The 15,291-nt window shown below is 46.4% G+C and overlaps 1 protein-coding gene across 1 annotated transcript in view; it reads left to right on the top strand.

The window, feature by feature from the left end:
• Positions 1-15,291, top strand: part of dnah9l (dynein, axonemal, heavy polypeptide 9 like) — a 668,659-nt gene that overhangs the window by 414,395 nt on the left and 238,973 nt on the right. The window contains exon 50 of the mRNA XM_070873660.1: positions 8,040-8,201. Coding sequence (XP_070729761.1) covers positions 8,040-8,201 — 162 coding nt within the window. The remainder of the gene's footprint in view (positions 1-8,039; positions 8,202-15,291) is intronic.

Raw genomic sequence — 15,291 nt, 5'->3', positions numbered from 1 at the left:
ATTGAGCTGTCTGCCGTTGCCCACACTGAAGGTGGAAACGCCACAACCGGTAGACCTACTGTTAGTCATGGATGTTTTTGAAAGTGAAGGAACCTCTATCACGGCCCAACAAGTTAAGACCTGGATCAGCCAGGACCCGATATTATCGGTTGTGAAACATTGTATCCTTAGTGGTGATTGGTCTGCCATACCCAAGCAAATGTGTGAGGAGACCAAACCTTACATCCGTCACAAAGACGAACTATCCATTCAATCAGCTTGTATACTGTAGGGTAATCGTATTGTTATGCCCATGAAAGGCAGAGAGAAATTTGTGCATGATCTACATAGCACGCATTCTGGTATTGTCATGATGAAAGCCATTGCAAGGTCTCGTGTATCGTGGCCTGGAATTGACTCTGATCTGGAATCAGGTGTGCATCAGTGCAACACTTGCATGCAGCTTAGTAAAGCACCAGCAGAATCGCCACTGAGTCTGTGGTCGTGGCCATCTAAACCATGGTCCAGGAGACACTTTGCAGGTCCCTTCCTGGAAAGGTGTTTTTGGTTGTGGTGGATGCTTATTCCAAGTGGATAGAGTGTACAATCATGTCATCCAGCACATCCACAGCTACCATTGAGAGCTTTCGTGTCATGTTTGCTACGCATGGTCTGCCTGACATCATTGTAAGCGACAACGGATCTTGCTTCTCCAGTATGGAGTTTCAAGAGTTCATGAAACTCAATGGTATCAAACATGTGAGATCAGCACCATTCAAACCTGCATCCAATGGACAAGCAAAGTGTGCAGTCCAAACCATCAAGCAGAGTATGAATCGTGTAACTCAAGGTTCACTGCAAACCCACTTGTCACGCCTATTGCTTAGTTACAGGACAAGACCCCATATACTTACCGGGGTCTTCCCTGCTGAACTATTGATGAAGAGAGGTCTCAAGACCAGGCTCTCTCTTGTCCACCCTGACTTGAATAATCGTGTCGAATACAGACGTCAAAGTCAGCAAGGGTATCATGATCGCGCTACTGTAACACGTGACATTTCTATCAATGATCCTGTGTATGTACTGAATTATGGTCAAGGTCCCAAATGGATCGCTGGTACTGTTACAGCCAAAGAGGTAACAGAGTGTTTATCGTTAAGCTCAAGAATGGGCAGACATGCAGGAAACATGTCGATCAGATAAAGCTGTGGCACACTGATGAACCGGAACAGTCTGAGGAAGGCACAATCAGTGACCAACCAACCTACCTTCAGTCATCAGAGGACTCCGCTGTCATCAATGAATCTGGACTTTCAATCCCTGATGTGGCCGTGGCCATTGCCACTCCCATCAGATCGGCTACCCAGCCCCCAGACATAACAGACTCAGAATGCTCGCCCAAGGCTGGAGTTGAACCCAGACTGCCTCAATTTGTAAAAAGGCTGTTACTAATATCTTAAAGGGAGATATTGTCATGTATGTATGCTTGGGTTTACTAGCCACCAGGTGGCGCCACTGTCTGAGGTGATTGGGCTGTGTGCCCAGGTATAAAAGGCCAGCTATCTTGTAATGTAATCACTTTGAGCCCTAATAAAGTAGAGCCAGGTTTGTACCTGTTCAGAGTTTACAGTATTCAATCTATTGAGTTATTGCATACACAACACGACCACGAATTGAGCTACTTGCTCAGGATTGTATTGTAGCTCCCCTCCTGAGTGCTCCAGGCATCTAAAGTGCTGCTTAAGCACACTAATTGTTTTTTGGACCACATTGCATGTGACTCTGTGGCTCTCATTGTATCGCTTCTCGGCCTCGGTGTGGGTGTCATGCAAGGAGGGTGGTCATCAGCCAGGTGGCTCGGCCATATCATTTGTCATCAAGCATCCAGCATTGTCCTTGTGGCTGACAGTTAAACATGTCAGAAACAGCTCTCTCGTTCAGGATGTGAGCCTCATCGAAGCTGCCCGGACATTTGGTAGTCACTGCCATAATTATCTGGTTGTGGTCGACAACTAGTTGGACCTTCAGGGAGTGAAATCCTTTTCTGTTGCGAAAAACCCCTCGATCCTGAGAAGGTACCCGCATGGCGATGTGAGTACACTGTATTGCTCCTTGCAACTTGGGGAACTTAGCAATGCAGTAGAATACTCCAGCCCTGTCAGTCTGAGCCACCGTGGTCATGGGGAAGCTGATAAAGTCCATCCTATGCGTTACAGGGCCTCCGTGACCTGTCTAATGTAGCGATGTGTGGCATGGTGAGACAGAGGGGAAATGTCGACCGCGGAGCCTTGAAAGGAAGCGGACATGTAGAACGACAGTGCCGCGGTGACCTTGACCTCGACGGACAGTGATGTCCTGAAGGTGCTGGCAAGCTGCAGATCTGCCCTGATGAGCTGGCATATTTCAGTGATCACCACTTTGTGGAAGCACAGTCTCTGAAGGCAGGTGTTCTCAGATACGTTGAGGTAAGACTGCTTCTTCCTGTAAATTTGGGGTGTGTATGGTCTGGACCTCCTCCTCAGTCTGGCACGTCTTAGATTGGGCACTTAATGGTGTGCAATAGACATTGTGCCATTTGCACTCTGCAGCATCTACGTAGTAATCGATGCAGGCTGATAAGTGGCTGGCCCCATTCCAATTAATGTATAATGCCGATTGTTCACAAGCAATATATTTCAACACTAAAAGACACCTACAATAAAACCCAATTGTCCACAGTCTGAAAAGATGTCTGTTCAAATGAACATTTCACCTGAGAAGAACTCCAGAGTCAATTCAAACTCCCCCGAAGTTGAAGCAACCTTTTCAATGAAACGACCTGTGATTTGAAAAACGGCGTCCACACCGCTATGATTAGTTCAGAACAGTTTCACTTTTTCAGAGCGGTGTTTTCGGCGCGCGATATTGTGGGCGAGATGTGTGCGAGGTGGTGAAAGTGATGCTGGTAGATATACTGGCCGTTAGTTTCGGTAAATGTTATCTTTACGACAAAAAAATGTGGACGGACGGTATTATTGAATCTCGCCGTTAATTACGTGTCGAAAGTAACGCTGGGCAATATTATGGGCATTGGTTTCGCCCATTCTGATGATTCCGCCCCAAAAAAGTGGGCATGCGGTATTTTTTTCCCAGCATTATGTACAGTAATGCTCAGCGATTAGTATCCGAAAAATGGGCTTCAGTTTCCATTTTGTGGCTAAATGGGTGATATATGGGCATAACATCTCATTTCAGCGTTAAAATGGACTTTAAGTGGGCATTATGCATGCCAAAATAATGGAAAATCTAGTCCAAGGACACTAGTAGGCATGTTCTAAAAGCTTTTGACTGTAATTGTTTTAAATTAAGAAACTGACTACTGTGCACCAATAATACAAGCAAATGGCTCTATAGTTTTTAAGTCATTTTCGGTTACTTCAAATCAGGTTACTCACAGTGGTGGACTAGATTAAAATGCTTATTTTTTTGTGATAAACCTATTTTCAAATGTATTAATCAAACTGCACCAAGTAATCACTCTTAAATACACTTTTAAAACATAACATAACACTTTTAAAACATAGAAAAATTAAATTTCATCATTCATTTTTATATTAAATATCCTACCCATTAAGGTAAGTTTATTTTTAACCCTATTAAAACACATTTAAAAAAATTCCCCCTTCTAAAACATTTAATTACATTTAATTTCAGTTCATTTTAAATATGTGAGTTTTTAAAATTTATTTTGCTGTGTTTCTTGCTTTTGGGGATATTCTTATTGATAGTAATGGGAGCCCATACAAACAGAGCTCCTTATCAATGAGAATACTAGATGGTGATTGGTGGTCCAGGCCCACATGATTCCAGCAGATGCGTTTGTATGTGAAAGACATCTTCCCGTACACTGCGCAGCGAATGAAGGCCTCCGACCAGAATCCTACGTTCCTCCGGGACCAACGGGTCGTTTCGTAGATTTTTTTCCGGTTAGAGGCCGTTCGTACAAAGGAAGCCTCCGACCGCAATTTTTGGCCCTTTAAGGTTGGTGACATGCAAATATGTTTGAGGGAAAAAACATTTCTTAAAACTAGCTTAATTTTGGATGAAATTTGCGCATGGATCGTCGATTGCGCGCAAAGCAGAAACTCTACCCAAGCTTTGCTGTGCATATCGAAAACAGGCATGATCATTCACCCTATGAAAATGTGAATGATTTCTTTTTTTTCTAAACTACAGTAGTATGCAGTACTTTTTTTTAGCATTATAAATACTCAGTAAATAGGAAATAAACATGAGAAGGAGTGCATATTTAACTCTATTCCTTTGTACTTCTACCTTTAGCAAGCAGGCCACTGGAGGTGGTGGCGGGAGAGTGGATTGTGAGGCGGCAGTGGGCCTGGTAAAGAAGAGGTATTTGGAAGTTGGTTCTGGGATAGGGGAGATGGGGGAGGGACAGACGCGGAGAGGGATATCCAGTACCCTTCTTCAACACGTCACTCATACCTCTTCAATAGCCCCCCCCCCGCTGCCCCCAATGACGTGGGCACCCACCATTGATGGGGAAATGAAGGCATCACTTCCTGGTCACAGAAAGACAAGTGGGGTCAGTGTTGAAGATTTCCAGTGGGTGCATCTTGGCAACCATACCAGGATGTGCCCCCTTACAGTTTTGTGGAACATTACAACAACAACAACTTGTATTTATATAGTGCCTTGAACGTAGTAAAACGTCCCAAGGTGCTTCACAGGAGCATTATAAAACAAAATTTGAAACTGAGCCACATAAGGAGATATTAGGGTAGATGACCAAAAGCTTGGTCAAAGAGGTAGGTTTTAAGGAGGTGGAGAGGTTTAGGGAGGGCATTCAAGAGCTCAGCGCCTAGACAGCCGAAGGCACAGCCACCAATGGTGGAGGGATTAAAATCAGGGATGTTACAAGAGGCTAGAATTAAAGGTGCGCAGATATCTCGGGGGTGGGGTGGGGGGGGGAGTGTTGTGGGGCTGAAGAAGATTACTGAGATAGGGTGGGGGGGTGGGGAGAGATTTGAATAAAAGATGAGAATTTTAAAATTGAGGCGTTGCTTAACCGGGAGCCAATGTAGATCAGCGAGCACAGAAGTGATGGGTGAACTGGACTTGGTGCGAGTTAGCACATGGGCAGCAAAGTTTTGGATGACCTCAAGTTTCCGGAGGGTAGAACGTGGGAGACTGGCCAGGCGTGCGTTGAAATAGTCAAGTCTAGAGGTAACAAAGACATAGATAATGGTTTCAGCAGCAGATGAGCTGAGGTAAGTGTCATGTATGTAACCATCATGAAACGGTAATCTTCATGCAACTCCTGTACACAGTACTTATACCCTAGAAATGCACACCCTGACCACAGAGGGTGAACTTGTGGGAGACACTCCTCACCTGGGTTTCCAGGTATAAAAGGGGAGGTCCCACCCAGGGTTAGCACACCTTGGTCCTGGGAAGAAAGGTTAAGGTCACGTAGTGACTGTGTCTGCAGTACATGCCTCGTGTGAGTTTGTAGTACGGTGTAGGGACACCACAGTTAGAGCAGAGACATGAGATGTTACTGAGGTGGAAAAAGGTGGTCTTTGTTATGCCACGGATAGGTGGTTAGAAGCTCAACTCAATCAAGTATCTGCGAAAGTGTAGCCTCCCAAGGCACTACTTCAGATAGATCCAAGAAAGTGACCCTTGGCCTGTACATCCTGTGTGCTCACCCCGCTCACCTGCTGTCTTTTGATAGGCCCACCTGGCGCTGATTGATGGAGCTGCTGCTCCTCTTCCTCTAACTGTTTCTCCAGCCAAATGAAACTGACAGTAAGCAGATAAATTTACTGAGGGTGATGAAGCAAAAAAAAGTGCGAAAGAAGGAAGCTGGAAGCTCTCCTGGGAATCCAAATAGCACTAAGGTCCTGTAATCCAATTAGCTGTTGGTGAGTGACACTTTAAATACTGCTTCAGTGGCTCTGAGACACCAACTCTGCTGGGTTTTACTTCACAAAGCCATGAGCAAAACTTTTACTTACCTATTTCCAAAGTGGCTTGCAATGGTCCAAACCACAGACCCTTTAAGGACCCCTGGTTAGGCTGCTCATCAGCAAGTACCAAGAGATGGAGTGTGCATGGTGCCTGCTCCGTCACTGGTACCTCAAAATTGTGTTGGGGCCCTACAACTAGTGTGGGACACAAATTTGCATTTTAAAGGACTCTTGTCTGAAGCAGTGGGGTGTTTTCGCCACCCGTTGCCACTGTGGGTCGGAAATGGAAGTGGCCATATTGTGGTACATTGTGATTTTTTTTTTGTCCCACTGCCACTTTGTTCCCAATGGTTAGAGGCCCTGTGTCATGCTTGTAACCTTCACATAACTAACCTTTATGTAACAACACTGTACACTGTATACACCTGAGAAATGCACACCTTGACCACAGGGGGTGAACTTGTGGGAGACACTCCTCACCTGGTCATCCAGGTATATAAAGGGAGGTCCCACGCAGGGTCATCACTTCTTGGTCCTGTGAATAAAGGTACAGGTCACAGAGTGACCTTGTCTCCAGTCTGTGCCTCGTGTTGATTTGCTGTCGTGTGTAAGGACACAACACCCTGAAAATCAATTCCCATAAGTCAGTGGCCCTGATGATGCTATTTCACCGTATGCGGCATAACATTCCTATCCTTATAAACTAATGTTTCATCCTATTCACTGGAATCAATGCTAGTATACATAAAAACTAATTATCACACTTTGTCAAACATGGCAATTTCTGTCCAACGTTTAACAGAAAAATATTAAAAAAGAGAAAGAAAGTTTGTTATTTCCTGGTGGTTTCTTCTGATTTTCAGTAGGAGTTGGAGACTACAGGTGGCGGCCAATCAACAACAACACCTTGCATTAATATAGCCCCTTTTAATATAGTAAAACGTCCCAAGCGCTTCATAGGAGCATTATCAAATAAAATTTGATTCAGAGTCACATGAGATATCAGGACAGCTTGGTCATAGAGGTGGGCTCTTAAGGAGCATCTTAAAGGAGGAGAGAGAGGTAGAGAGATGGAGAGGTTTAGGAAGGGAATTCCAAAGATTGGGGATTAGGCAGCTGAAGGCACGGCCACCAATGATAGAGTGATTAAAATCAGGGATGCGCAAGAAGCTAGAATTGGAGGAGCACAGAGATTTTGCAAAGTTTTAGTGCTGGTGGACGTTACAAAGATAGGGGGGAGCATGGCCAGGGAGGGATTTGAAAACAAGGATGAGAATTTTAAAATTAAGGCGTTGCAAGACCGGAAGCCAATGTAGGTCAGTGATCATAGGGGTGATGGGTAAATGGGACTTGTTGCGAGTTAGGATATGGGCAGCAGAGTTTTGGATGAACTCAAGCTTATGGAGAGGGGAAGGTGGGAGGCCGGTTAGGAGTCCATTGGAATAGTCAAGTCTAGAGGTGACAAAGACATGAAGAGGGTTTCAGCAGCAGATGAGCTGAGGCAGGGGTGAAGTTGGGGCAATGTTATGCAGGTGGAAATAGGCAGTCTTGGTGATGGAGCGGATATGGGGTCGGAAGCTTAGCTTGGGGTCAAATAGGTCACCAAAGTTGCGAATGATCTGGTGCAACGGAGAAACAGCTCCAGAATTAGCATCCAGTTGATCTCAGGGTGTATCTATTTATGACAAGTATATCGTGTGGCCTTAAAGGGACAATCAAGTTTACACACTTGATTGTAGCAGCAGATTAATTTCTATTGATAAAACAATTAATCCGATGTTTCAGAATTTGATCTACCTTTTCTTTAATTTTTTTCCATTTCAGCCAGTTAAATCGCTGCAACTTTTGCTGTAGAATCTACTCGCACATGAGAACCAAATATTTTAATTGTGTCTGTATCCATACTATTGTAGCAGTAGAATAATATATCTTGTGTTACATGGTATAATGTTCTCTCCTTGTAAAATTTAACTTACTTTGAGCAACACTACAGGAGGTTTGCTAGTATACAAATAATTATTTTTCTAAAAAAAACACAAGGAATCATTCTTATACTTGGAATACTTACCAACATTTTATTTTGGTTTCTAGGGTATCCTTTTTGTAACTCCAGATTGTGTACGGCTGCCTACAGACTTGATTCATTTATGGCTTCATGAATCATCCAGAGTCTATGCTGACAAACTAATGGAAGAAAAAGATATTGAACACTTTTACAAAGTCCTTATTGATACTGCAAAGAGATACTTTGAGGTACAGTCTAATGCTGTGGTATTTAAGTACAGATTTTTTTTATTGTTTCAAAGCTTATCTCACAAGTGCAGAAAGGTATCCATAACAACCAGCAACATCAAAGTAGAAACTTACGTTGCCATGGCATTAATATGGTTGGTTTTATTAATGAATAAATTATTAGGAATAATAAAAGAGCGCTCCATTTTGTTGAGGTCTTTCAGTTCATAGGCTATAGTCCCAAAGCAAAGCAAGCAACCTGAGAGTTCCATGTGCTTGGTAGTGAAGGACACAGATTTATAGGAACTTGAGCAGGTGAGGGACACAGATGTATTTTATTTATATAACTGGGGTTGATGAGCATAAGTTTTTTAATATTGAGGAGCACACATTTACCTGCAGTTGAGGGGCAGATATTTATTTACCTAAGCAGATAGATACATTACATAAATGTATTTATTTATTCTTGTGCTTGATTTAAACAAAAACAAAGGGGTGGAAATTCGGTATCGCCCATTTAATGGCGGTGACACTGCCTGGTTGTTGTTTTTTACCACCTGGTCGGTGATATTACCGCCGCCAACCATGAAATCCTCTGAAAAGAGGATTGGAGCAGTAAATCAGGCGTGACACGCCAATCTTGAGGCAGTAAATGGGGTGGTAAAATCTGAGTGATAATGAGCATTTGTAGCTGTGCAACAGACATACTGGCACTATCTGGGTTCAATCAAGCCGGTGATATGACACGGCAACGCCTCATGCTTATCTTCGCTGCCTATGCACTCTTACTGAGAGGGGGAAGATGGCAGAGGCAAGAACTCGTCAGCACGTTCACTGCTTCTCCGACGCCGCCGTGGATGCACTCCTGGACAGTGTCGAGAGGCAATTTGAATTGTTGCAGAGCGAAACTGACAGGAGGCCACAGCCCCAGATGCTCTGAAGATTGTGGAGCGTGTCTGCCAGAAACAAGGTGCCAGGACAGCCACCGGATGCAGGAAAAAGTTCAACAACCCGACTTGGTTAGTGAGGGTGACTATCTATTACATGAACCTTAGCATGCCATGCTCTGAACATGATGTATAGTGTGTGCAATCTCTCCTCAATCAGTATGTGTAGGACTCCATACTCTTCCTGGGTGAGCACAGATGCAAAGTACGTAGTTGCAGCCTCAGCCATACCCTGGGCCTGCATGCGCACTTACTATTCCTGTTCTGTTGTTGAGACCCATCCTGTTCTGTATTTAATCCCTTGTAACCTGCAAAACACCTATCCACCAGAGGGCCTACCTGTTGGAGTCCCAAGGGATCCCAGCATCGCTTGGGAGCACAGTATATAAGCAGGCCACCCACGAGGTACCTGCACTCTGGAACTATAATAAAGGAGCTAAGGTCACACTTGCTCATTACACACAGTACTCGGTCTGACCATTTATTATGAGTATGACAATTGGCGACGAGGTAATGAACAACCGCGCGAAAATGCAAAGAACAATTGGCATCCTGGAGAACTTCTCAGAGGGGGACGATTGGGAGGCCTTCAATGAGAGACTCGACCAATACTTCGTGGCCAACGAGCTGAAAGGGGACGAGAATGCGACCAAACGAAGGGCGATCCTCCTAACTGTCTGTGGGGCAACAACCTATGGCCTCATGAAGAATCTCCTGGCCCTGGCTAAACCAACAGAGAAATCCTACGAAGAGCTGTGTACACTGGTCCGGAAGCGCTTAAATCCTAAGGAAAGCGTTTTGATGGCGAGATATCAGTTCTACACATGTCAACGATCGGAGGGCCAGGAAGTGGCGAGCTACGTCGCTGAACTAAGGCGCTTTGCAGGACATTGAGTTTGAGGGATTCCTAGAACAAATGCTCAGAGACTTTTTTGTACTGGGCATCGGACATGAGACAATCCTTCGCAAACCGTTGACTGTAGAAACTCCGAATCTGAGTAAAGCCATAACGATAGCCCAGGCATTTATGTCCACCAGCGACAACACCAAGCAGATTTCGCAGAACAAAGAAGTTTCGGCCAGTACTGTGCATAAAGTAACGTCGGTTTTGAGCAGAAATGTACACGGCAGAATGTACATGCCGGCTGCTGTGGCCCGACCTCAAATGACCCAGAGTCCGCCATCATCTGTTAATGCGAAGCAGTTAACACCCTGTTGGTGCTGCGGGGACCTCAAGTTGCTGGAGAAATACCACCAGCAATGTCTCCGCAAGATCCTGCAAATCCCCTGGGAGGACAGATGCACAAACATTAGCATCCTCATCCAGGCCAACATCTCCAGCATTGAAGCATTGACCACACTTGATCAGCTCCACTGGGCAGGCCACATAGTCTGCATGCCAGACACGAGACTCCCAAAGCAAGCTCTCGACTCGGAACTCGTCCACGGCAAACGAGCCAAAGGCGGGCAGAGGAAACGTTATTACGACACCCTCAAAGCCTCCCTGATAAAGTGCGACATTCCCACTGACACCTGGGAGCCCTTGGCCATAGACTGCCCTAAGTGGAGGAAGTGCATTCGGGAGGGCGCTGAGCTCCTCGAGTATTGTCACCGAGAGCATGCAGAAATCAAGTGCAGGCAGCGGAAGGAGCGTGCGGCAAACCAGGCTCCCTGCCCACCCTTTCCCTCAACGACTATCTGTCTGATCTGTGACAGAGACTGTAGTTCTCGTATTGGACTGTCCAGCTACCTAAGAACTCATGCTAAGAGTGGAAGCAAGTCTTTCTCGATTCCGAGGGACTGCCTATGATGATGATGATGATGATGATGGCGCTGCGGGGATGATCATCGGCCCCATCAATGCCGTTTTAAGCACTATGCGTGCAATGGCTGCAGAACAATAGGACACCTCCAACGAATGTGCAGGCGAGCTGCAAACCCTGCAAACCACCACATTGCAGAGGAAGATCGATCCACAGTGGATCAGACGGAATTGGAAACTCGTACGGAGGAGGCAGAGGTGTATGGGGTATACACGTTCACGACGAAATGCCCACTAGTAATGTTGAAAGTTGAACTGAACAGTATTCCAGTGTCTATGGAGCTGGACACGGGGGCAAGTCAGTCCATAATGAGCAAAACGGCCTTCGAAAGAAGGCACACAGGCCCAAGCTCAGCCCCATTCACACCAAACTAAGGACTTACACAAAGGAACTAATCCCTATAATTGGCAGTGCTGAAATCAAAGTGTCCGATGATGGAGCAGTACACGAACTCCCGCTATGGATTGTGCCAGGGGATGGCCTCGCGTTGTTTGGCAGAAGCTGGCTGGGGAAAATCCGCTGAAATTGGGACGACATCCGAGTGCTCTCGTCCGTCGACGACACCGCATGTACCCAGGTTCTAAGCAAATTCCCTTTGTTATTTGAGCCAGGCATTGGAAGCTTCTTGGGGGCGAAAGTGCAGATCCATTTGATTCCCGGTACGCGACCCATCCACCACAAGGCTCGGGCGGCACCATACATGATGCGTGAAAAAGTGGAAATTGAGCTGGACAGGCTGCAATGTGAAGGCATCATCGCGCCGGTGGAATTCAATGACTGGGCCAGTCCGATTGTCCCGGTACTCAAGGAGGATGGTACGGTTACAATTTGCGGGGACTACAAAGTAACGATTAACCGTTTTTCGCTGCAGGTCCAGTACATGCTACCCAAGGCAGACGACCTATTTGCGGCCCTGGCTGGAGGGAAGACGTTCAGCAAGCTGGACCTGACCTCGGCCTACATGACACAGGAGCTGGAGGAATCTTCGAAAGGCCTCACCTGCATCAACACGCACAAAAGTCTGTTTATCTACAACCGGTGCCCGTTCGGGATTCGGTCGGCCGCAGCGATCTTCCAGCGGAACATGAAGAGCCTGCTACAGTCGCTTCCTTGCACAGTGGTCTTCCAGGACGATATATTGGTTACAGGTCAGGACACCATGAAGCATTTGAAGAATCTGGAGGAAGTTCTTAGTCGGTTGGATCGCGTGGGGCTCAGATTGAAACGCTCGAAGTGTGTTTTCCTGGCACAGGACATCGAATTCTTAGGAAGGAGAATCGCAGCAGGTGGCATCAGACCCACCGCCGCCAAGACAGAGGCCATCAAGAACGCACCGCGACCACAGAGCTGCGGTCGTTCCTGGGATTCCTTAACTACTTCGGTAATTTCCTACCTGGGTTAAGCACCCTGCTAGAACCCCTAAATGCGCTACTGCGCAAGAAAACGACTGGGTATGGGGGAATTCACAAGAGGCTGCCTTTAAGAAAGCCAGAAATTTTTTGTGTTCTAACAAACTGCTTGTCCTGTATAACCCATGTAAATGATTGGTGTTAGCTTGCGATGCGTCGTCATACGGGGTCTGGTGTGAGTTACAACAGGCTAATGAATCGGGAATTTTGCAACCTGTCACGTATGCATCCAGGAGTTTGTCCAAGGCGGAAAGGACCTACAGCATGGTTAAAAAAGAGGCTCTGGCGTGCGTTTACGGGGTAAAAAAAATGCACCAGTACTTATTTGGCCTCAAGTTCGAGCTTGAAACTGACCACAAGCCGCTCATATCGCTATTCTAGGAGAGCAAAGGGATTAATACCAATGCCTCTGCCCGCATCCAAAGATGGGCACTCACGCTGTCCGTATAGAACTATGTAATCTGCCACAGACCGGGCACAGAGAACTGCGCAGATGCTCTCAGTTGGCTACCATTGCACACCACCGGGGTGGAAATGGCACAGCCAACGGACTTGCTCACGGTCATGGAGGCATTTGAGAACCAGAAGTCCCCCGTTACGGCCCACCAGATCAGGACCTGGACCAGCCAGGATCATTTACTGTCCCTGGTAAAAAAAAAACTGTGTCCTCCATGGGAGCTGGTCCAGTGTCCCAGTGGAGATGCAGGAAGTGATTAAGCCATTCCACAGATGCAAAGATGAACTGTCCCTGCAGGCGGACTGTCTTTTGTGGGGCAATCGCTTAGTCTTGCCCAAGAAAGGCAGAAACACATTCATTTGCGAACTGCACAGCACTCACCCAGGCATTGTGATGATGAAAGCCATAGCCAGATCTCACGTGTGGTGGCCTGGCATCGACTCAGATTTAGAGTCATGTGTGCGCCTGTGCAACACTTGCTCTTAGTTGAGCAATGCACCCAGAGAGGCACCACTAAGTTTGTGGTCCTGGCCATCCAAACCGTGGTCGAGGATCCATGTAGACTATGTGGGCCCATTCCTAGGCAAAATGTTTTTGGTTGTTCTGGATGCTTACTCAAAGTGGATTGAATGTGCATTAATGTCTGCAAGCACATCCATGGCCACCATTGAAAGTCTACGAGCTATGTTTGCCACGCACAGCCTGCCTGATGTCCTGGTCAGCGACAATGGGCCGTGCTTCACCAGTGCAGAATTCAAAGAATTCATGACCCGCAACGGGATCAAACATGTCACATCTGAGCCGTTCAAGCCCACATCCTAAGGCCAGACAGAACGGGCAGTTCAGTCCATCAAGCAAAGCTTGAAATGCGTGTCGGAAGACTCCCTGCAGACCCAGTTGTCCCAAGTACTGCTCAGCTACCGCACCAGACCCCACTCATTTACCGGGGTTCCGCCAGCTGAGCTGCTCATGAAAAGGGCGCTTAAAACAAGGCTCTCTCTGGTCCATCCTGATCTATTTGATCACATGGAAGACAAGCGGCATTAACAAAGTTACCATGACTGCGCAAACTTGTCACGCGATATTGAGATCAATGATCCTGTGTTTGTGCTCAATTATGGACATGGTCCCAAATGGCTCGCTGGCACAATCACAGCCAAAGAGGGGAGTAGGGTGTTTCAGGTCAAACTGACCAATGGACAAACGCACAGAAAACACTTGGACCAATTTAACCTGCGGGTTCACCAACAGCTATGTACAACCTGAAGAGGACACCACCAACTTTGACCTTCCAACACACACACAAGTGGCAACTGACATCACAGTTGACCACAAAACCGAACTCATCATCCCCAGCAGCCCGGCAAGGCTGGCTGCCCAACAGCCCAGTGAAGAACTGACCAAGCCAACCACACCAACATTTGTACCGAGACGATCAACAAGGGAGCGCAAAGCCCCAGATCGTCTCACCTTGTAAATAAGTGTATTGTTGACTTCACGGTGGAGTGATGTTATGTATTTAACCCCTTGTAACCTGCATCACATCTGTCCACCAGAGGATCTACCTGTTGGAGTCCCAAGGGATTCCAGCATCCCTTGGGAGCACAGTATATAAGCAGGCCACCCACGAAGTACCTGCACTCTGGAACTACAATAAAGGAGCCAAGGTCACACTTGCTCATTACACACAGTACTCGGTATGACCATTTATTATGAGTATAACACACCCCTGCTCTTGTTATCGCCTCACTCTCCAGATGCATATGGAAGACAGTAGTCTCACCTTAACTGTTAGGTGCAGACCCCCAAATTCCATCATTGCCACGCCTAGTATGCGCAGCTATTCCAAATGGCATCACTTGTTACCTTGAGAAGATGGTACTGAACCTTTTTAAACATCTCGATCAGATCACTCATGTTTTGGGAGGTTTGCTCAGGCGGTGAAGAAGGCAAATGGTATGTTGGCCTTCATAGCTAGGGGATTTGAGTATAGGAGCAGAGAGGTCTTACTGTAGTTATACAGGGCCTTGGTGAGGCCTCACCTGGAATATTGTGTTCAGTTTTGGTCTCCTAATCTGAGGAAGAACATTCTTGCTATTGAGGGAGTGCAGCGAAGGTTCACCAGACTGATTACCGAGATGGCAGGACTGACATATGAGGAAAGACTGGATCGACTGGACCTGTATTCACTGGAGTTTAGAAGAATGAGAGGGGATCTCATAGAAACATATAAAATTCTGACGGGACTGGACAGGTTAGATGCAGGCATTTTGTGAAGACTCCCATACAGTAACATCTACTCAACTGTGCATCATCATCATAGGCAGTCCCTCGAAGCGAGGATGACTTGCTTCCATGCCAAAAAGGGATGAGTTTCAATGAAGGACCCAATATTCCAGATCCCGAACCACATCGTGACGGGTGGAAGGTGCTTGTGAACAACTATGCAAGGCACATTGGACAGATGGATAGAAG

The sequence above is a fragment of the Pristiophorus japonicus genome, chromosome 3 (genome assembly GCF_044704955.1).
Source record: "Pristiophorus japonicus isolate sPriJap1 chromosome 3, sPriJap1.hap1, whole genome shotgun sequence".
Lineage (NCBI taxonomy): Eukaryota > Metazoa > Chordata > Chondrichthyes > Pristiophoridae > Pristiophorus > Pristiophorus japonicus.
Note: the sequence above shows the minus strand (reverse complement) of the source record. Positions and strands in the feature narration are given on the sequence as shown.